The sequence below is a fragment of the Lemur catta genome, chromosome 3 (assembly GCF_020740605.2).
Source record: "Lemur catta isolate mLemCat1 chromosome 3, mLemCat1.pri, whole genome shotgun sequence".
NCBI classification, from domain to species: Eukaryota; Metazoa; Chordata; class Mammalia; order Primates; family Lemuridae; genus Lemur; species Lemur catta.
In genome coordinates, this window is record NC_059130.1 from 88,853,331 (window position 1) to 88,868,789 (window position 15,459).

General features: G+C 35.2%; 1 protein-coding gene and 1 pseudogene across 2 annotated transcripts in view; both read left to right on the forward strand.

Annotated features, from left to right (window-relative positions):
• FAF1 (Fas associated factor 1) overlaps positions 1-15,459 on the forward strand; it is a 446,948-nt gene that overhangs the window by 267,097 nt on the left and 164,392 nt on the right. For both annotated transcript variants that reach the window (XR_006734185.1, XM_045548070.1), the window contains exon 9: positions 14,438-14,533. Coding sequence is in view for 1 of the 2 variants with exons in the window: in XM_045548070.1 (XP_045404026.1) it covers positions 14,438-14,533 (96 nt within the window). In the remaining variant the exon portion in view is untranslated. The remainder of the gene's footprint in view (positions 1-14,437; positions 14,534-15,459) is intronic.
• On the forward strand, positions 28-3,924 carry LOC123635670 (annotated as a pseudogene).

Consider the following 15,459-nt stretch of genomic DNA (forward strand, 5'->3'; position numbering starts at 1 on the left):
GGGGTTTTTTTTGTTGTTGTTGTTTTTCTTTTTTATTTTATTTTTTTACAAATAAGGAAACAGATTCAGAGAGGCAAATGACTTTGAGAAGAACATTACAAAAGTTTGAAAGTTATGTCTGCTTCTTTTTGTCTGGAGCTGCCATCTTCTAGTAATTCGCCAAAATGACAAACACAAAGGCAAAGAGGAGAGGCACGTGATACATGTTCTCTAGGCCTTTTAGAAAACATGGAGTTGTTCCTTTGGCCACATACATGCAAATCTACAAGAAAGGTGATATTGTAGACATCAAGGGAATGGGTACTGTTCAAAAAGGCATGCCCTACAAATGTTACCATGACAAAACTGGAAGAGTCTACAGTGTTACCCAGCATGCTGTTGGAATTGTTATAAACAAACAAGTTAAGGGCAAGATTCTTGCTAAGAGGATTAATGTGTGTATGGAGCATATTAAGCACTCTAGGAGCCAAGATAACTTCCTGAAACGTGTGAAGGAAAATGATCAGAAAAAGAAGGAAGCCAAAGAGAAAGGTACCTGGGTTCAACTGAAGCACCAGCCTGCTCCACCCAGGGAAGCACACTTTGTGAGAACCAATGGAAAGGAGCCTGAGCTGCTGAAACCTGTTCCCTGTGAATTCATGGCATAATAGGCATAGCACAGTTTGTGAGAAGCAAGGGAAAGGACCTTGAGCTGCTGGAACCTATTCCCTATGAATTCACGGCATAGGAGATGAAACTAAAAGACCGCTGGACTCTAAAAATGTTTCACTTCATTGTGTAGAAGTGTGGTGTCCCCTTCCCCAAAGAAATATTTAAAGCAGAAAAAAAAAAATGTGTCTGAACTAGAACCAGGCATTTCTAAGTTGTCTACCAGACTGCCTCCCACAGAACTAGATGGCCTTTCTGGTTAGCTACACCAGCACACAGTACCATTTGTGCTTTGATCTATGAGGAATTTTTTAACCTGAGCCAAAATTTCTGGAAATTCCCAAACTACAGTTAAAATAGAATATTGTCTCCCAAATTCTACAGTTTCAATGAATGAATATAATCTAGCAAAGTCTTGAAGTGTTCTTTACTTGATATGAGCTGGTTCAAGCATGGTACGTTCATTGAGCCAGTTCATATTTGAGGCTCTTAGGAGATAAGGCTTAATATAGGTAAGGTTCAGTAAAGTTAGGAGCTAATGAGAACAGGGTCAAATCTTTCAGTGGTTTCCCATTGCTTATAAGATAATATCTAAGTTCCTTCATGGGGTGTATTTGACCCTTCATGATCTGACCTATACCTCTACCTGTGTTCCTCACCATTTTGCACTTTACCTGCCCTCGAGCCACTCACTTTAGAGGAGAAGAGTAACCAGAAGAAATGAAGAATGGCCAGATTTTAAGGTGTGAAGAGTTGTGTGGAGTCAAATTCATGCTGTAATAGTGGATTCTTTGTATTGTTGTTGTTAAGACAGGTAAGCTTGAGGTAAAAGCACTTTTGTAATTGAAGATTTGGTCTTGATTTTCTGTGAATATGTTGTGATAATAGAAGAAGGCACTATGATATTAATGTTAATGAGCACTAGTGGGGAGAGACTAGGGTACAGTATGAGATTACCAAGTCCAAGAGAATGAGGGAGGAACCAGATCCTAGAGTAGGATTTGGGGGATGAGGGTAGAATCTAGAAGAAACTCCAGGTTGCCTCCCATTTGTGCTCAATTGTGCCCACTGCTGCCCTCAGATATGCACAGCTATACTATCAAGGGCTCCTCCAGGAAGCCAGATTTCCCTCCTTCTCACAATATCCCCAGGAACATCCCACTCTAGTTGACAGCAGATCATAATAAGTATTCCAATAAATATTGGAATCCTCTCTGTTCTTCTTCACCATCCTCCACACCCCAAGTCCAAGGTTTCCCTTAACTCTAAATTCTCTGATTCTACACAATTCTAATGCATAATTCTTTAGCAGACGAAATTAATCAATTAAAATAAGTAAATTTCGAATAATATATAAGACCCCTGAATAACTATACTAAGATCTTTTAAAAAATAAATCTTAGATTAATTCTCAAGTCATCTCTTTCTCTCATTTTGCTAAGATATTGCATTTTATTTTATTTTTCAAGGAAGGTGTCTGACATTACTATGTGTTGATCAAAATAATACATAAAATGATTTATCCCAGTCTCTGGAAAATGTTTTTCAGATTTTAGTTTTTGTTATACTCACATTAAACATTCTTTTTTCCGCGTTTTAACTCTAGTAATTTATTCAGTTACAGTTTTTGACTAATTTTTTGAACACATAGGCTTATAATTAGTACACAAAAATGATTTCTGCCTGTTTTGAAGAGTTAACACTTAACAGCTTTCATTTTATACCTAAATTTTTGGTATTGGCATAAATAAATGCTGCAGGTGTGAGTCTGCCCACAGAAGACATGCTTGAGTTGGGAATAGATCATTATTTTACCATGTGTCAAAATTACTTTTTAAAAGATTATTGGATATGAGGATTTTCTCATTTTGCTTTTTGTTTTGATTTTTAATGTAAAAGATTATTCTGGTTGGGTATGTGCGTGTGTGTACAAGAACCAGTGAACCAATCAGTAAACATATACACATGTATATAGAGTGATTACTTATTGGTTTTTGTATTTACTTGAGTGGGAATCCTAAAAAGCATAATTAATAGTATAATAATGTCAAATGTATTATTCTTATGTGAGACATTTAAAGTGTGTTGGCTTAGTTTTATGTTTAATATACATTGTTAGATGGTTTCTATGCCAATCTGAAAATGTTTTTATTAGCTACATTATGCTTCCTCATAAATTTAAGAGCCATCATATCTTACAAAATAGATTTGAAATGACATTTAGATTATTCTAATTCCCATGAAGTCCACAGAGATGAAATATTTTAGCATGCAAAGATAATTATACTGAAACATTAAATATGATATAAAACTAGTATGCCTTACCAAAAAATGAAAATGCACAAATTCAAATTATATTGATATGGAATTTGAGTGGTCTGTACTTTGCTTATTTTGATTAGTGGTTTCAAATCATCAGTGACTATTGAATTAAATGTAACATGCCATCTCATGTCAGAATACTTTTGAACCCTGTACTTTTTTACTCAGGCTCAAAAGTCAGTCAGATAGTTATTTAAATTGTAATGATAGTTTTAGTATTTATCTCACTTTGGAGTGGTTTCCAGGTTTGGGGTTGTAGGACTAGGTAGATTATATTAATAATTTCACTAGAAAATTACAAGCTTTTGCATTTTATCTTGGTAAGGAAAATAGGGATAGTACCCATTTAAATTAAAGCAGTAGACATTTATTGTGTGACTAGCTTATGCAAAGCAATGTACTAAACCCTGTGGCAGCTAAAAATGAGAATGTAAGGTCAGGCTGTGTCCTCAAGGACCTTAGAGTCACCTAAACACAAACACAGCCAAAGTTGTGGTTCTTTTAAATCACAAACTAAAAATATCAGAGATTCACAATATGGATTATAGTATTTGAGCAGAAGGAAAAAAATCACTTGGCTGGAACGGGCCAGTAAGGATTAACTAGCAAGGTGAAATTATTTTTTTCTTTTCTCTAGACAGTCATCGTTTATGCTGGTGTGCCTAACTTGGTATAGTTAATTCGGGTTCTATTTTTCCTAGGAGGAAAAGCCAGGACAAGGAGCCCAGCAGCACTATGTCCATGTGCAGAGACCAAAGTTGTTAGCATAACTGCCTGAGTTTTGCCAAGGAATTAGATGCTGCTGGAAAAATATCCAGAGCTCCTATATTTGCTATCCAAAGAGTTCCACAGTGTTGTGGGGTAAATGGCATCTCACTATTGACTAGACATGTGCCAAATGGCTGGTTGGTACTCTTCATGCATACAAAACAGGCTTGAGATATGTATCCTTGCATATTTGGAGGTTCTGTGGTTATGATGAACTGAAATCACCACTGATTAATATGGTAGCTCTCTAAAATAATTAGATTTTTCTCCTAACAGAACCTCTATATCAAACTTAAAATGAGGAACCAGCTTGAGGTAAAAGCACCTTTGTAACTGAAGATTTGGTTTTGCTTCTTTGTGAATATGTTGTAATTGTAGAATAAGGCAAAAGGCTTGTTTTGATAAGATCCTGGATTCTTGTGATCAGTATTTCTTATGGTGACTTGATATGCTTTTGTTAATAAGTGACTTTCAAAGTGTTAAAAAAGTAAAGAAAATATCTTGAGAAAAATTCTACATTTCCAGTGTATCTTTTGTGAGTATAATGGTTTTAAAATCTGTCAAACTGTTAAGATACTGAAATTATGTTGCCATACCAAGATTACCATTGAACTATTTTCATTCACCAGTGGGTGTGATTTTCTGCAAACAAGCAATTAATTTCTTCTGTTGAATTTCCTGCTCGGTGTCATTATTTTGTCCTTTGCTTTTCATGAGTGTTTAATACTTTAAGATTCTGTTTCAAAGCCAGTCTCCATGAGCTCTGGCTTATGTCCTACAGCGTGTGTATGTGTGTGTGTCTGTGTGAGTGAAAGAGAGAGAAGGAGATAGAAACAGCACTGAATTCCTGTTAACTCTGATCAGGTAATGGACACTCGGCATTCGCGAATCAAATTGTACACATTGTGGCAGATACAGATCCGTTCACTAGTGTTTCGCTAAGGCACGTTAGCATTGATTATGATGTGGGTATTCTTCCCAGCTTTCTGGGTCCTCATCTAAAGAACAGCAGCAAATAATTAAGTATCCAGAGCTTAGCCATCATCATTCCATGTTTCCTGAGTTTAGATTGAAGTAAAAACGGAGTAAAAGACCATTTTATTTATTTTTCAAATCCCCTATCAACAGAAAGTAATTAACTCAAGATCCACAATTAGCCTCACAGCAGTCCATATTAACCACCTTCAGCCATCTTAGGTCTTTCAGAGGTGGCATGATTTTGAGATTATTTTGCACTTGAAACAGAGAAGCTCATAATAACTAGCTTGAAACACATTTAAGAGTGTGAGGTTTTCCTTTTTCTTTTTGTGTTAATATTTACCCTTTCTAATGATGATTTTCTGGTTTACAAGTAGAAAAAAACAAATACTAGAAGAGAATGTTTCTGTCCTACCTAGTATAAAACAGTATCTTTTCTTTGGTAAGCCTAGAAGTAGCTGCTTTGCTTTAACTGGAAATTTCATTATTTAATTAGTTACTTGGCACAAAAGAATTAACAAAATGAACCAAATATTCAAGCACACTGAAGAAAACTTAGAGAGGCCTGCTCATCACCATTGCTGGCTGGTAAAGTAATTGTTGGCTCTGCCTTGTTTACCTTTTTGGTTTAGTTTTGTTTTAAAGGAAATGTTCACTTGTATAGCATTCCTGCATAATTCAGATAATTCACAAAGCTCAACCCTGGGAACCTATTTTATGGCTCTCTGAATGTTTTTTATGCAACCTGCTTTTACAGGTTTAAATTACATTTTGTGACACTGTTTTGTGGTTGAATTAGAAACTTTTTTTTTTTAAGTTAAACCTGTGATAAGTAATTGTCACAGTTAGCGCCCTGGTACAATACTAATTTGAAGTGACATGTCCATACTGGCCCTCAGTAACATGAAGAAGCCTAACAGGTGTGAGGGGTGTGGCTTCCCATGGGCTCTGTTGAACTTCTAACCAGAGAAAAATAGCAGAAAAAGTGAAATGAACCTTGAATAAAGCTGTCAGCAGTAATTATCTCAGCAACACTTTGTGGGGAGATAAAATAAGCACTGATGCTTTTATAACCTGAACACACTGCATCCAAGATAGATTTTTCACCCATTTAACATAAGCTTCTGAATATTTTCAAGCGATATTTTCATAGAACAGTAACAACAACAATTAACATGAAATAGAAATTTTTTGAAAACATGCTTTTATTTTTATTTTGTCACCTTTTTTTTTTTTTTTTTTTTGGTATTTGTTTTAAGTAGTTTTGGTAACAGAAAAGTTTTTTTCCATGCCTCTTGTTTTGCTAAGCCATTATGCTATGAAATCTCAAGTAATGTATAAAAAATTATATTCTCTTCTGGGAAAAGATACTTTCCCGATTAGAAAAATATTTGAAAGTTTGGTTTTCAATTACTTTGAGAACTATGAGAGGTGTTTAGTGTATTGATCTGACTGATATGAAACAGGGTAACACATATATGTGAATAAGCTAAATGACCTGCAAGCCATCATATAATACAAATGCCGTATTTATGTGGAGTAGAAACCAGGGAAGATTTGAGAAATCTTTTTCAGTCTGTTCTCAAAGCACAATCCATTGTTATCTTCTCTCACAGCTGTATTTTTAAAGTATACTAATTCAAATGACATGATGATTAGCTTTGTTTGACCTGTCAAGTGTAGAGAAGTTAAAGTGAGATTTCTCTTTACTAATTTCCTGGCTATGGAAGCTAACTGTACAAAAAACAGATGAGATTTTGCAACATAAGTTGTTCTCTTTATCTTTCCGTCATTTTTATATTGCCTTAAAATGTAGTTATATATTTTGGGTAATCCAATGATTTAACCTTTTTTCCCCATAATTCAGCTTTATCATGTTCCTGTACCCCCAAAATTTGAGGCTTAACAAGCTAGCCAGGTTGGTTCACCTTCTAAGTGGAGGTGATGTGATTTTAAAAAGTTAGGAGTCAACTTAAGTTAGTTTCTAACTCTGTTCTGCTATTTATTAGCTCTATGATCTTGGGTAATAATATGAATCTCATTTTTCTTGTCTGTGGAGTGCTAATGTGGCAAACTATGGCAGGTTCATTCTCACAAAGGGGATAATAAGGGTAAGGCATAGCAGTATAAAATAGAACTAGCATGGCCTGTACTTTCTTTATTCACAAACCTACATAGCTTAGAAAACCATTAGCTTTATTAAAGCAGAAATTGTTCACCATTGGCTGTATCCCTAACACTGAGCTAAGTTCTTAGCATGTTATGGTTACTCATTAACTATTAGTTAAGCGCGCGAGTAATAGTATTTTACACTCTACTTAAAACAAGGTGAGTACTATCTGTCTGTTCCCTCAGAATTAGATAGCAAAATTTATATCACCAAGCATAAATAGGTAGATAGATAGATAGACAGATATAGATACATTAGAAAACTTTACAGAGGAGGAAATTGAGGCACTAAGAAGATAGGAGAGTTGTCCAAAGTCAAACAGCTATTAATTGGCAGAACCAGAATTTCAAACCTTAACGGTGTGGCTTTGAAGTCCAAGTTCATAAGCACTCTACTTTTACACCTCTCCAAGGAAGTATAGTGATGTCTGCTTACCAAAGAAATTGCCTTACAGTGACACATGTTTTTTCAGACACTTTCCTGTCACAGGTATAAATGATTTGAGAAACATGGGGATACATTTTGGGGTAAGATTCCTCCTTCTTCACTAGGACACTTCTTTTTCCTCTCCCCTACTAGAACAGCAGATCCCCTGATCCACTGCGCTCATTGAATCCTAAGTGCAGTGTTTCTCTAGGATTACCTCTTCCCCGGTGAACAGAAATATCATACAGGGCTATGGCCTGGGCAGAATTCCACAAATGAGGATGACAGAGTTTTGATGTCTAGGAATTTGGCTTTCCTTTCTCTTAGGTCCAGCTTCTGGCCCACCCATGTAAAACCACTGCCTCTGTCTACTCAGCTCCTACCTGGGATTCTGGTCCTCCCCTTAGAAGCTAGCCAAACAAAAGTGCTTATTTTCTGGAAGATTTGGTCTAAATGTCACTGGATATGATTGACTACCAAAAGACACCAAGTGTTTTAGTGACAAAAAATTTTGAGATTGGGGAGGTTATTAAAAGGCTTTCAGGAAGAGATTGAGATGAGTTTTTGAGTTTTCACTTACAGTTTCTCATATGATCCTCACATACCTTTGAAGTGGACAGGTGGAAAAGAACGGTGAGGGAAACTTAGGCAAGAGTAATAGAATGAGCAGAAGCCTAGGAGTAGGCAAGTACAAGACACATTTTTGGATCAGTGGGCAAACAGATCTATCTGTGTACAGTATACAGAAATAGTTGGAGGTAATAGCTGAAAAGATGGGCCAGGTTATGGCTTTAAACTTGAACTGAAAAAATTGTTCCAGGTGAGAGAAAAGAACTTGGAAATCATTTAGCCCAATTTTTTCATTTTACAGGGGATAAAACTGAGAGCAGACAGTTTTCTCTTCATTGTGATCAAGGTCATTGTGATCAAGGTCACACAATGAAGAAGAGGCAGCTTTAGGATTTTAACACAGGTCCATTGATCTATATACAGTATTCTTTTTATGTATTGGCCCACCAATGTTTTTACACACATGGAATCATATCACAGGCAGCACTGATGGGAGAAAGGAGTATAAAAGGGCACCATGCCACCTAAAGACACAAAAGAGCAATACTTGCTTTGCTTTAATGGTGGTGACAGAAGAAAGAAACATGGCTTACAGCCTGGTTAAATATATTTAAGCAGAATAGCTGAATGTTCTCAGTGAGCATAATTTGTCTCCCAAAGCCACTGCAGCAGACAGGGATACCCCTTTCCTTTGCCCCTGATAGCCTGTTGTCCTGTCTCTCAATTTTAGTTAAATTCATCTCACAGGAATTTAATGGGAAACCTGAAGCAAGTTCATTTTTGGACATCAGTTTGTAACATATGCTTTTGAAAATCCCAGTCATAAGCAGATAGTGACTGATGTTAGAGATGGGCCCTTAGAAGCTCTTGGAGCCACAATATTTCTAAGCAAACATATTCTCCACAGGGTTGTACTGACAAGAATATTATGTGGGAAGAGACAGGAAACCCTTAAATAATTTGAACTACTTTGTTCAATTAAGAAGACAATTTGATTAAATATTGGTCAACATCTTTTGGATATCTTTGGTACAGAAAAGATTGAGTGATATATTAATATTTGGTTGCTCTATATTTCAAAACACATACTAATAAAGTTAAATGTATTTGACAGATGGTATAGAACACTTAAATGATACTAACACTGTCATCTAGATTTAGACTCTTAAAGTCAGAAATAATTGGGCATTGAAACTGAAGAAACACCTATATGATAATCCTGCTTTCTGGCAAGGAGCCAGAGATGAAGTGTTTCGTGGTTTTTATTTAAAGTTAGAAAATTAAGTCCACCCTGCTAGGTACTTACCATCTTTTTATTACTGTCAACATAGATATTATTCCCATTTTTCAGATGAGGAAACAGAGGTCTTATGAGGTAAGCAACTTCCTTGGGAAATGACATTGAATATCAAAGCCTGGATCCAAGTGCTTCACATATGATAAGGACTTAATAAATGTTTATTGAATGATTAAGTTATAGATTCTGAGTAACTATGCAGTTAGTGTAACTTACTCAGCAACTAGCTCTAAATTATCAAATAATTTGGGGAAGAAGGGCAGAGTTAAAGTGAAATCTACATGTGTTCCAGATCTTTTTCACCTCACTAGTCTTATTGATTAGAGGCAATACATTTAATATGTTCTTTTCCTTCTTCTGCCCTCCAATAGAGGGTGCTCATAAGCAATTAAATGACATAAAGCAGTAGAGACAGGAACTGAGAAATAAGGACCATTTTAATGCACAGCATGGATCATTGGCCTCTGTGCAAAAGAGTTGACTTTATTTAAACGGAGCTCTTGATTCAATTGAAATAGCTTTGGTTTAAAGTTGCTTTACAGATAACATCTTGCCCACCTGCCCGAGGGTAGTATTTTTATTAATATATAGGTAAACCTGACCATTCTCTCTAAATAGATGTGAAAGAGACTATGCCACTAGACAGTGTTACACTGATCTAAAAGGGCTATCTTTCTTATTGTATAACTTAATGCTCTTCTCAAGGATTCTAATGTTCTGAAGTACTTCAGAACCTCTTCTAGTGTATTCACTAAAATCTAAAAATAATACAATCCAAGAATATTGTGATGTCTGTATATTTAGTTAATAAAAGTATATCTGTTTAGAAATTTTGCTAATTCTGTTGCAGTGAGCAATGCTTTATCTCCTTATGTAATAATCTGGTTTTAGGGGCCGAGATGGCAGTAGTAAAAATTGTGTTGAACAACCTTTTTTTGATAGAAAAACTCAAAATAATGTTTGACCAGTTTGGGGAAGCATAAAGGTGGGCAGTCATAACGTGGACAAAAGTAGCATCAGGTGATTCACCTTGATTTTGAGAATCCCACTAGATTAAAAGGAAGAAACAAATGAAAAAAAGCAAGCCAGGAGCATTATAAATTATTTTCATATATATTCCCAAAAAAATTTTTTTAAGAAAAGTTAAGGTAATTAAACCAAGATACTTACTGGTATTTTGCAACTAACTTTAACATAACATCTTTATAAAAACTTAGTTAAGGTTATTTAGTAGAAAGACCAAGAGGAGTCAAGAGAACATACTTGTGCTATGATTAAACAGACGTGAAACTTGGGGCAAAAAACTTTACCTCCCCACACCTGAGTTTCTTTCCCTGCTAAGTGGGAGAATTAGACTAGATCTTGTGAGAAGAAACTGTCTTTCATTTGGAATCTCTTGGGGATCGTGGCACTACTGATAGGAGAAGTTTAAGAGTAGGCTGCTGGTATCTTCTCTCTGTAAATTCTTGTTAGTAGTTTGGAATGGGGCAGGGGAGGGTATGGCAGCAGCACTTGACTCAGCTAAGGCTTCAGGATTTGTGGTCTCCTGGTTGGGATACTAGCAATTGATGAATTCTGAGGAGCCTTCCAACTCTAACATCTTGAGTCTAATATGAAGCCATCTAAGCAGCCATCCCTGTACCTTCCAACTCCGCTACCTTACATGGTAGCATTTGTGTTTATGTATATAGCAGAAAGCCTCCGAATTTGTTACTGTTTGTATTTATTTCATTAAACCTTACCAACTTGCCAAATTAATTGAGGGCTATAACACAGCAAGGCTAGGCGGAAAAGACAGTTTTTTGAGCTTTTTACACAGGAGTTTTATAGATAATTGATCTTGACCTGAACATCTCTTTTAATATTCCATTTGTTCCAGAATATTATTAGTCACTTCCTTTTTAACAGTGTGCTTTTTTGTGAAGTGACTAAACTGCTATTTAACCCTGCTACAAGAATGTGGCAGTGGGCTAGTCCAGACAAGTGGATGTACACTTGGTAACTAGCATTCTTAATAAGCTTGCTTCAACCTGCCACAAATTAAGCTCTGTGTGACTTTTCTAGCACATAAGTGACTTAAAAAAAAAAAAAAAGAAAGAAAAGAGGAAAATAGGAAAAAGGGGGGAAAAAGCTTGGATTGTGAATAAAAGTAAAGAAGATTTTTGATTTGCCCTTTGGTTGGCAGTAAATGAAATTTTAGCCTCATGACTCAGTTTGGTTTAAAACTACCTCAGTAATCTGTTTAGCTGAACAGTGAGCATCTGAAAATTTAAAAGGGGTATTGTAGCAGTCACCTTTAAGGCTCCTTATTACTCCTTGAAGTCTTTACGTTGGAAATGTGATGTGATAGAAAACTCCATGGCCTTTGGAGTTAAACTTGGTTTGCCACTTAGTGGCTGATTTGACTTGGACAAGTTACTCTACCTCCCTAAGCCTGTTTTGTGGTCTATACAATCATGATAATCTTTAATTTGCAGAGTTGTCATTCATGATAAACATATGTTAAGGACTTAGTATATATTGCCTGACAAATTGATGGCTTCCAGGAGTAGCTATTTTAATTAAGCCAAAGAAAGTAATTATTGTTTATCAGACCATAAGACAAGATGTATTAGAGCCTTAATAGTTATTTGATTAGATTCTTTTTAAATGATTGTAAGATAAAAGTGCCTAAGTTTTAATTTTGGCTCACCACTCAGTACCTGTGTCACCTTGGGCAAGCTTCTAATCTATGTGAGGTTTAGTAACCTCATCTTTAAAATGGAGATTATAATACTTACATGGCAGGGTTATTGTGAGAATTAAATGGGGTAATGCATATAAAGCACTTTGTGTAATAACAATACATATTAAGCTCTTAATAACATTTATTATTAAATATTTTTAAAAATACTAAGTGGTTTCATGGGTATATATATACATATGTCAGATGCTGGATGCTGTTAATACATACATTTATATCTTCATATTATATATTACAATGATTTATTCAATGCTAGTACCCAGTAGCATTCCCAAACCTGGATGCAATTAATTATGCTGGTGCCTTGTTAGGATGATGACAGGCTTGAGATATGGTGTTTAAAAAACTTTCTTATATTAATGTTCTTTTTAAAATACAAGGGAATCGTATTTTACAGGCCTATTGAAAAAAAAAGAGATACAAAGAATAAAGCTATAGTTTCAGACTTGTTCAGCTGTATCACTCTGTGTCACATGCAAGATGAGGAGCCTGCTGTTGACTTAACCGTATCACCTTGACGACATGTTTAAATTAAGATCATAGCCCATTACAGCTAGAAGGAATCTGAGAGATCATTTGATAGGATGCCTTCATATTTTATAGAAGGAGATATTAAGGCTCCTGGTGACTGACTCAAGATCCCATAACTCAGGTCTTCTAAATTCCAGTCTAGTACTCTTTTTTTGTTTTTTTTTTATACCCCACAGGCAGTAATAGCTGAAGACTACTGTGTGCAGTCACTTCTTTGGGTTCCACTTGTAGCAATCCCCATCCCTGCCATCATCATTATCACGGAACACCGCCATAAGGTCTTAGTCTCTGCCATTAATAATTAGGAAAAAAGACAGACTGCAAACATGTATTTGGGAGAGAGTTAAAATTTGGCAACAAAATAAAAAATACATTGAAGGACTAAGTCATATTTTTAATGAAAGCAGTATTAAGAAGGGCCTTATAAACAGCAAGGGCCAAGCTTAAAATAGTAATACTAACAACTTATCAGAGATAGCAAGTGATCAGTCATGATGGTTTACAGTTTTCTTTTGCATATTGTCTTAATATTTTATTTTAATATGTTTGTAAAGAAAACATTGTATGCTTTGTTAATTATATGAGGAAACATAATTGAAAAGATTCTAAAATTTCACAGAAGAGAGTGCTTTTGGCTTCTCTGTTCTTTCAAATATTATTATTATTCATGAAAATTAGTTGCATCTGTACACATTGTGTGGTTTAGCAGTTCACAACTGTTTTTGTCTCAGGATCCCTTTGCACTTATAGAGAAATCATCAAAGACCTCAAAGAATATGTTCACTGACATTCACCATTTTGAAAATTAATGTTGAGAAAAAAATAAATATTTAATTAAGATAATAAAACCATTACATGTTAATATAAACAGCATTTTTATGAGAAGTATTTATATTTTCTAAAAATTTAGTGAATAATAGAGTAACATTGTTTTTATACTTTTGCAAATCTCTTTAATTTAATGTTTGTCTTAATAGAAGACAACTGGACTCTCATATCTTTCTTCTTCTGCATTCAACCTGTTATTAGATATTGTTTTGGTTGAAGTGTATGAAGAAATCTGGCCTCACACAGATTTGTAGTTGGAAAAAGAAGTATTTTAATAGTCTTTCCAGATAATTGTAGAAATTCTTCTTTAAACACTAAAGTAGAACTTGACAAGTAGTAGTTTCCTAAAAGTTAGTTTCAATGCAGAATCTGAAGCCATATTACATTTTGTACTTTGTTATAGTAAGATCCATTGATTTGCCTCACACTTTGAATAGAACTTTTACTCATGCATAATTTTATAACATCATGCATTCACTGTTCATTTGAAGAATATTGGTCCTCTAAGTTATAAAGATTTTCTAGATGTTGACACATTTCATTATATTATACCAAAAAATTGCATTTGTTAATATCACCACCAATGTCATCAGAAAAATCTTTAAGCATTGAAAAGTGTTCAAGCTCATGATGGCTGCTAGTTTTTTAAATTTGTACTTGAAAACTCAAATTTTAGCACTGGTAATTAATACTGTCAGACCTGTTCCTTGAAGTAGTAGACTCACCCCATTCATTTTGGAGAAAAAGCCTGCCAGAGACAGGTTGAGTGTCGCTAATCTGAAAATTCAAAATCTGAAACTTTTTTTTTTTTTTTTTTTTTGAGACAGTGTCTTACTCTGTTGCCCGGGCTAGAGTGTTAATCAGACACATCATGGGGGAAAAGTGTGTATGATTTGCCTTATTTTTTGCTAATTACCATATCCTGGAGCCACAGTCTATTACCAAGGCTAGTAAGAATTAGCCTTAACTACTGTAACATCTCATGTGTGGAAAATTTTCAGATTTTTCAAAGACTTCCTGGTAATGTAATACCTAGGATACCAGAGTGAGCTTTCTAATCTAGCTTCAGAAATAATAGAAAATGTTCAAAAAATAAGATCTTTTTGTGAAACATGGCTACATTTTATTTACAAGTGATGGATTCTACTTTTTACAGATGTGTCTTGCCGAATCAGGGCTCTCTTATCCTTGCCATCGACTTACAGTGGGAAGAAGATCTTCACCTGCACAGACTCGGGAGCAGTCAGAAGAAGTAAGCCTTGTTGCTAGCTTTTTGTTGAGCAGAAAGCCTATCCTCCAGTCACCTGCCCACTTCCTATTCTTTTTTATCTGCCACAGCAATGAATAGATAAAATTAATGTAGCATGAATAAAGTCTCAGTAAATTCATGAAGGCAGAAACTTTCCATGCTAGGTTATTACTAATGTGCTCCTTCTTGTTCTGTTAGTTTCATGTTTCAGCCAACAGAATTCCGGCAGATTGGTTGAGATGATTTTTACTTAGAACTGTCAGGTTAACAAAGGGATTTTCTTTGCTGCTATGTGGTTATATGACCGTTTTTGAGCACATTTATTAGGATTGATTCTGGAGGTTCTTTAACTCATTGAGTTGTGGAGCACCTTCTATGACCCAGACACTGCTTGATATTAGATAATAAAGGTGAATAACACTGCACCTATACCAAAATGCTCAGAGTCAAGGGTGATAGACAGTAAACTAATAATGACAGCATAATGTAAAAAATGAATTGATAGCAGTGCACACAATGATGCTGTAGAAACAAAGAGGAGGGGCAGAAAAGATTGAACATTTGTGTATGTGTTCTGCCTATTTGTATCTATGTGGGCCTGAAGAGTGTTAAAAGGCAATATTTTAATTCTCTCCCATGGTTACAAATAGCACTTCCATACTCAACTCTGACCATGGTTATAAGGAAATGAGAAAGAGAGTTTGGATGTTACAATTTATTCATTTAGGAAATAATTATTGAGCTCTTGTATGTGCTAGGAAACATCATCACCATGATTCGAAAAGTGTTATGCAGCAGAGGCCATAACAAGCACAGAAAAACTGTATTTAAAATAGTATTTTTTTAGGATAGAGCATGATTCAGGTATTTAAAAGCTTGGGCTAGTCTAATAAAACCTTTTCCCACTTACATTCTATACGAAATGTGGT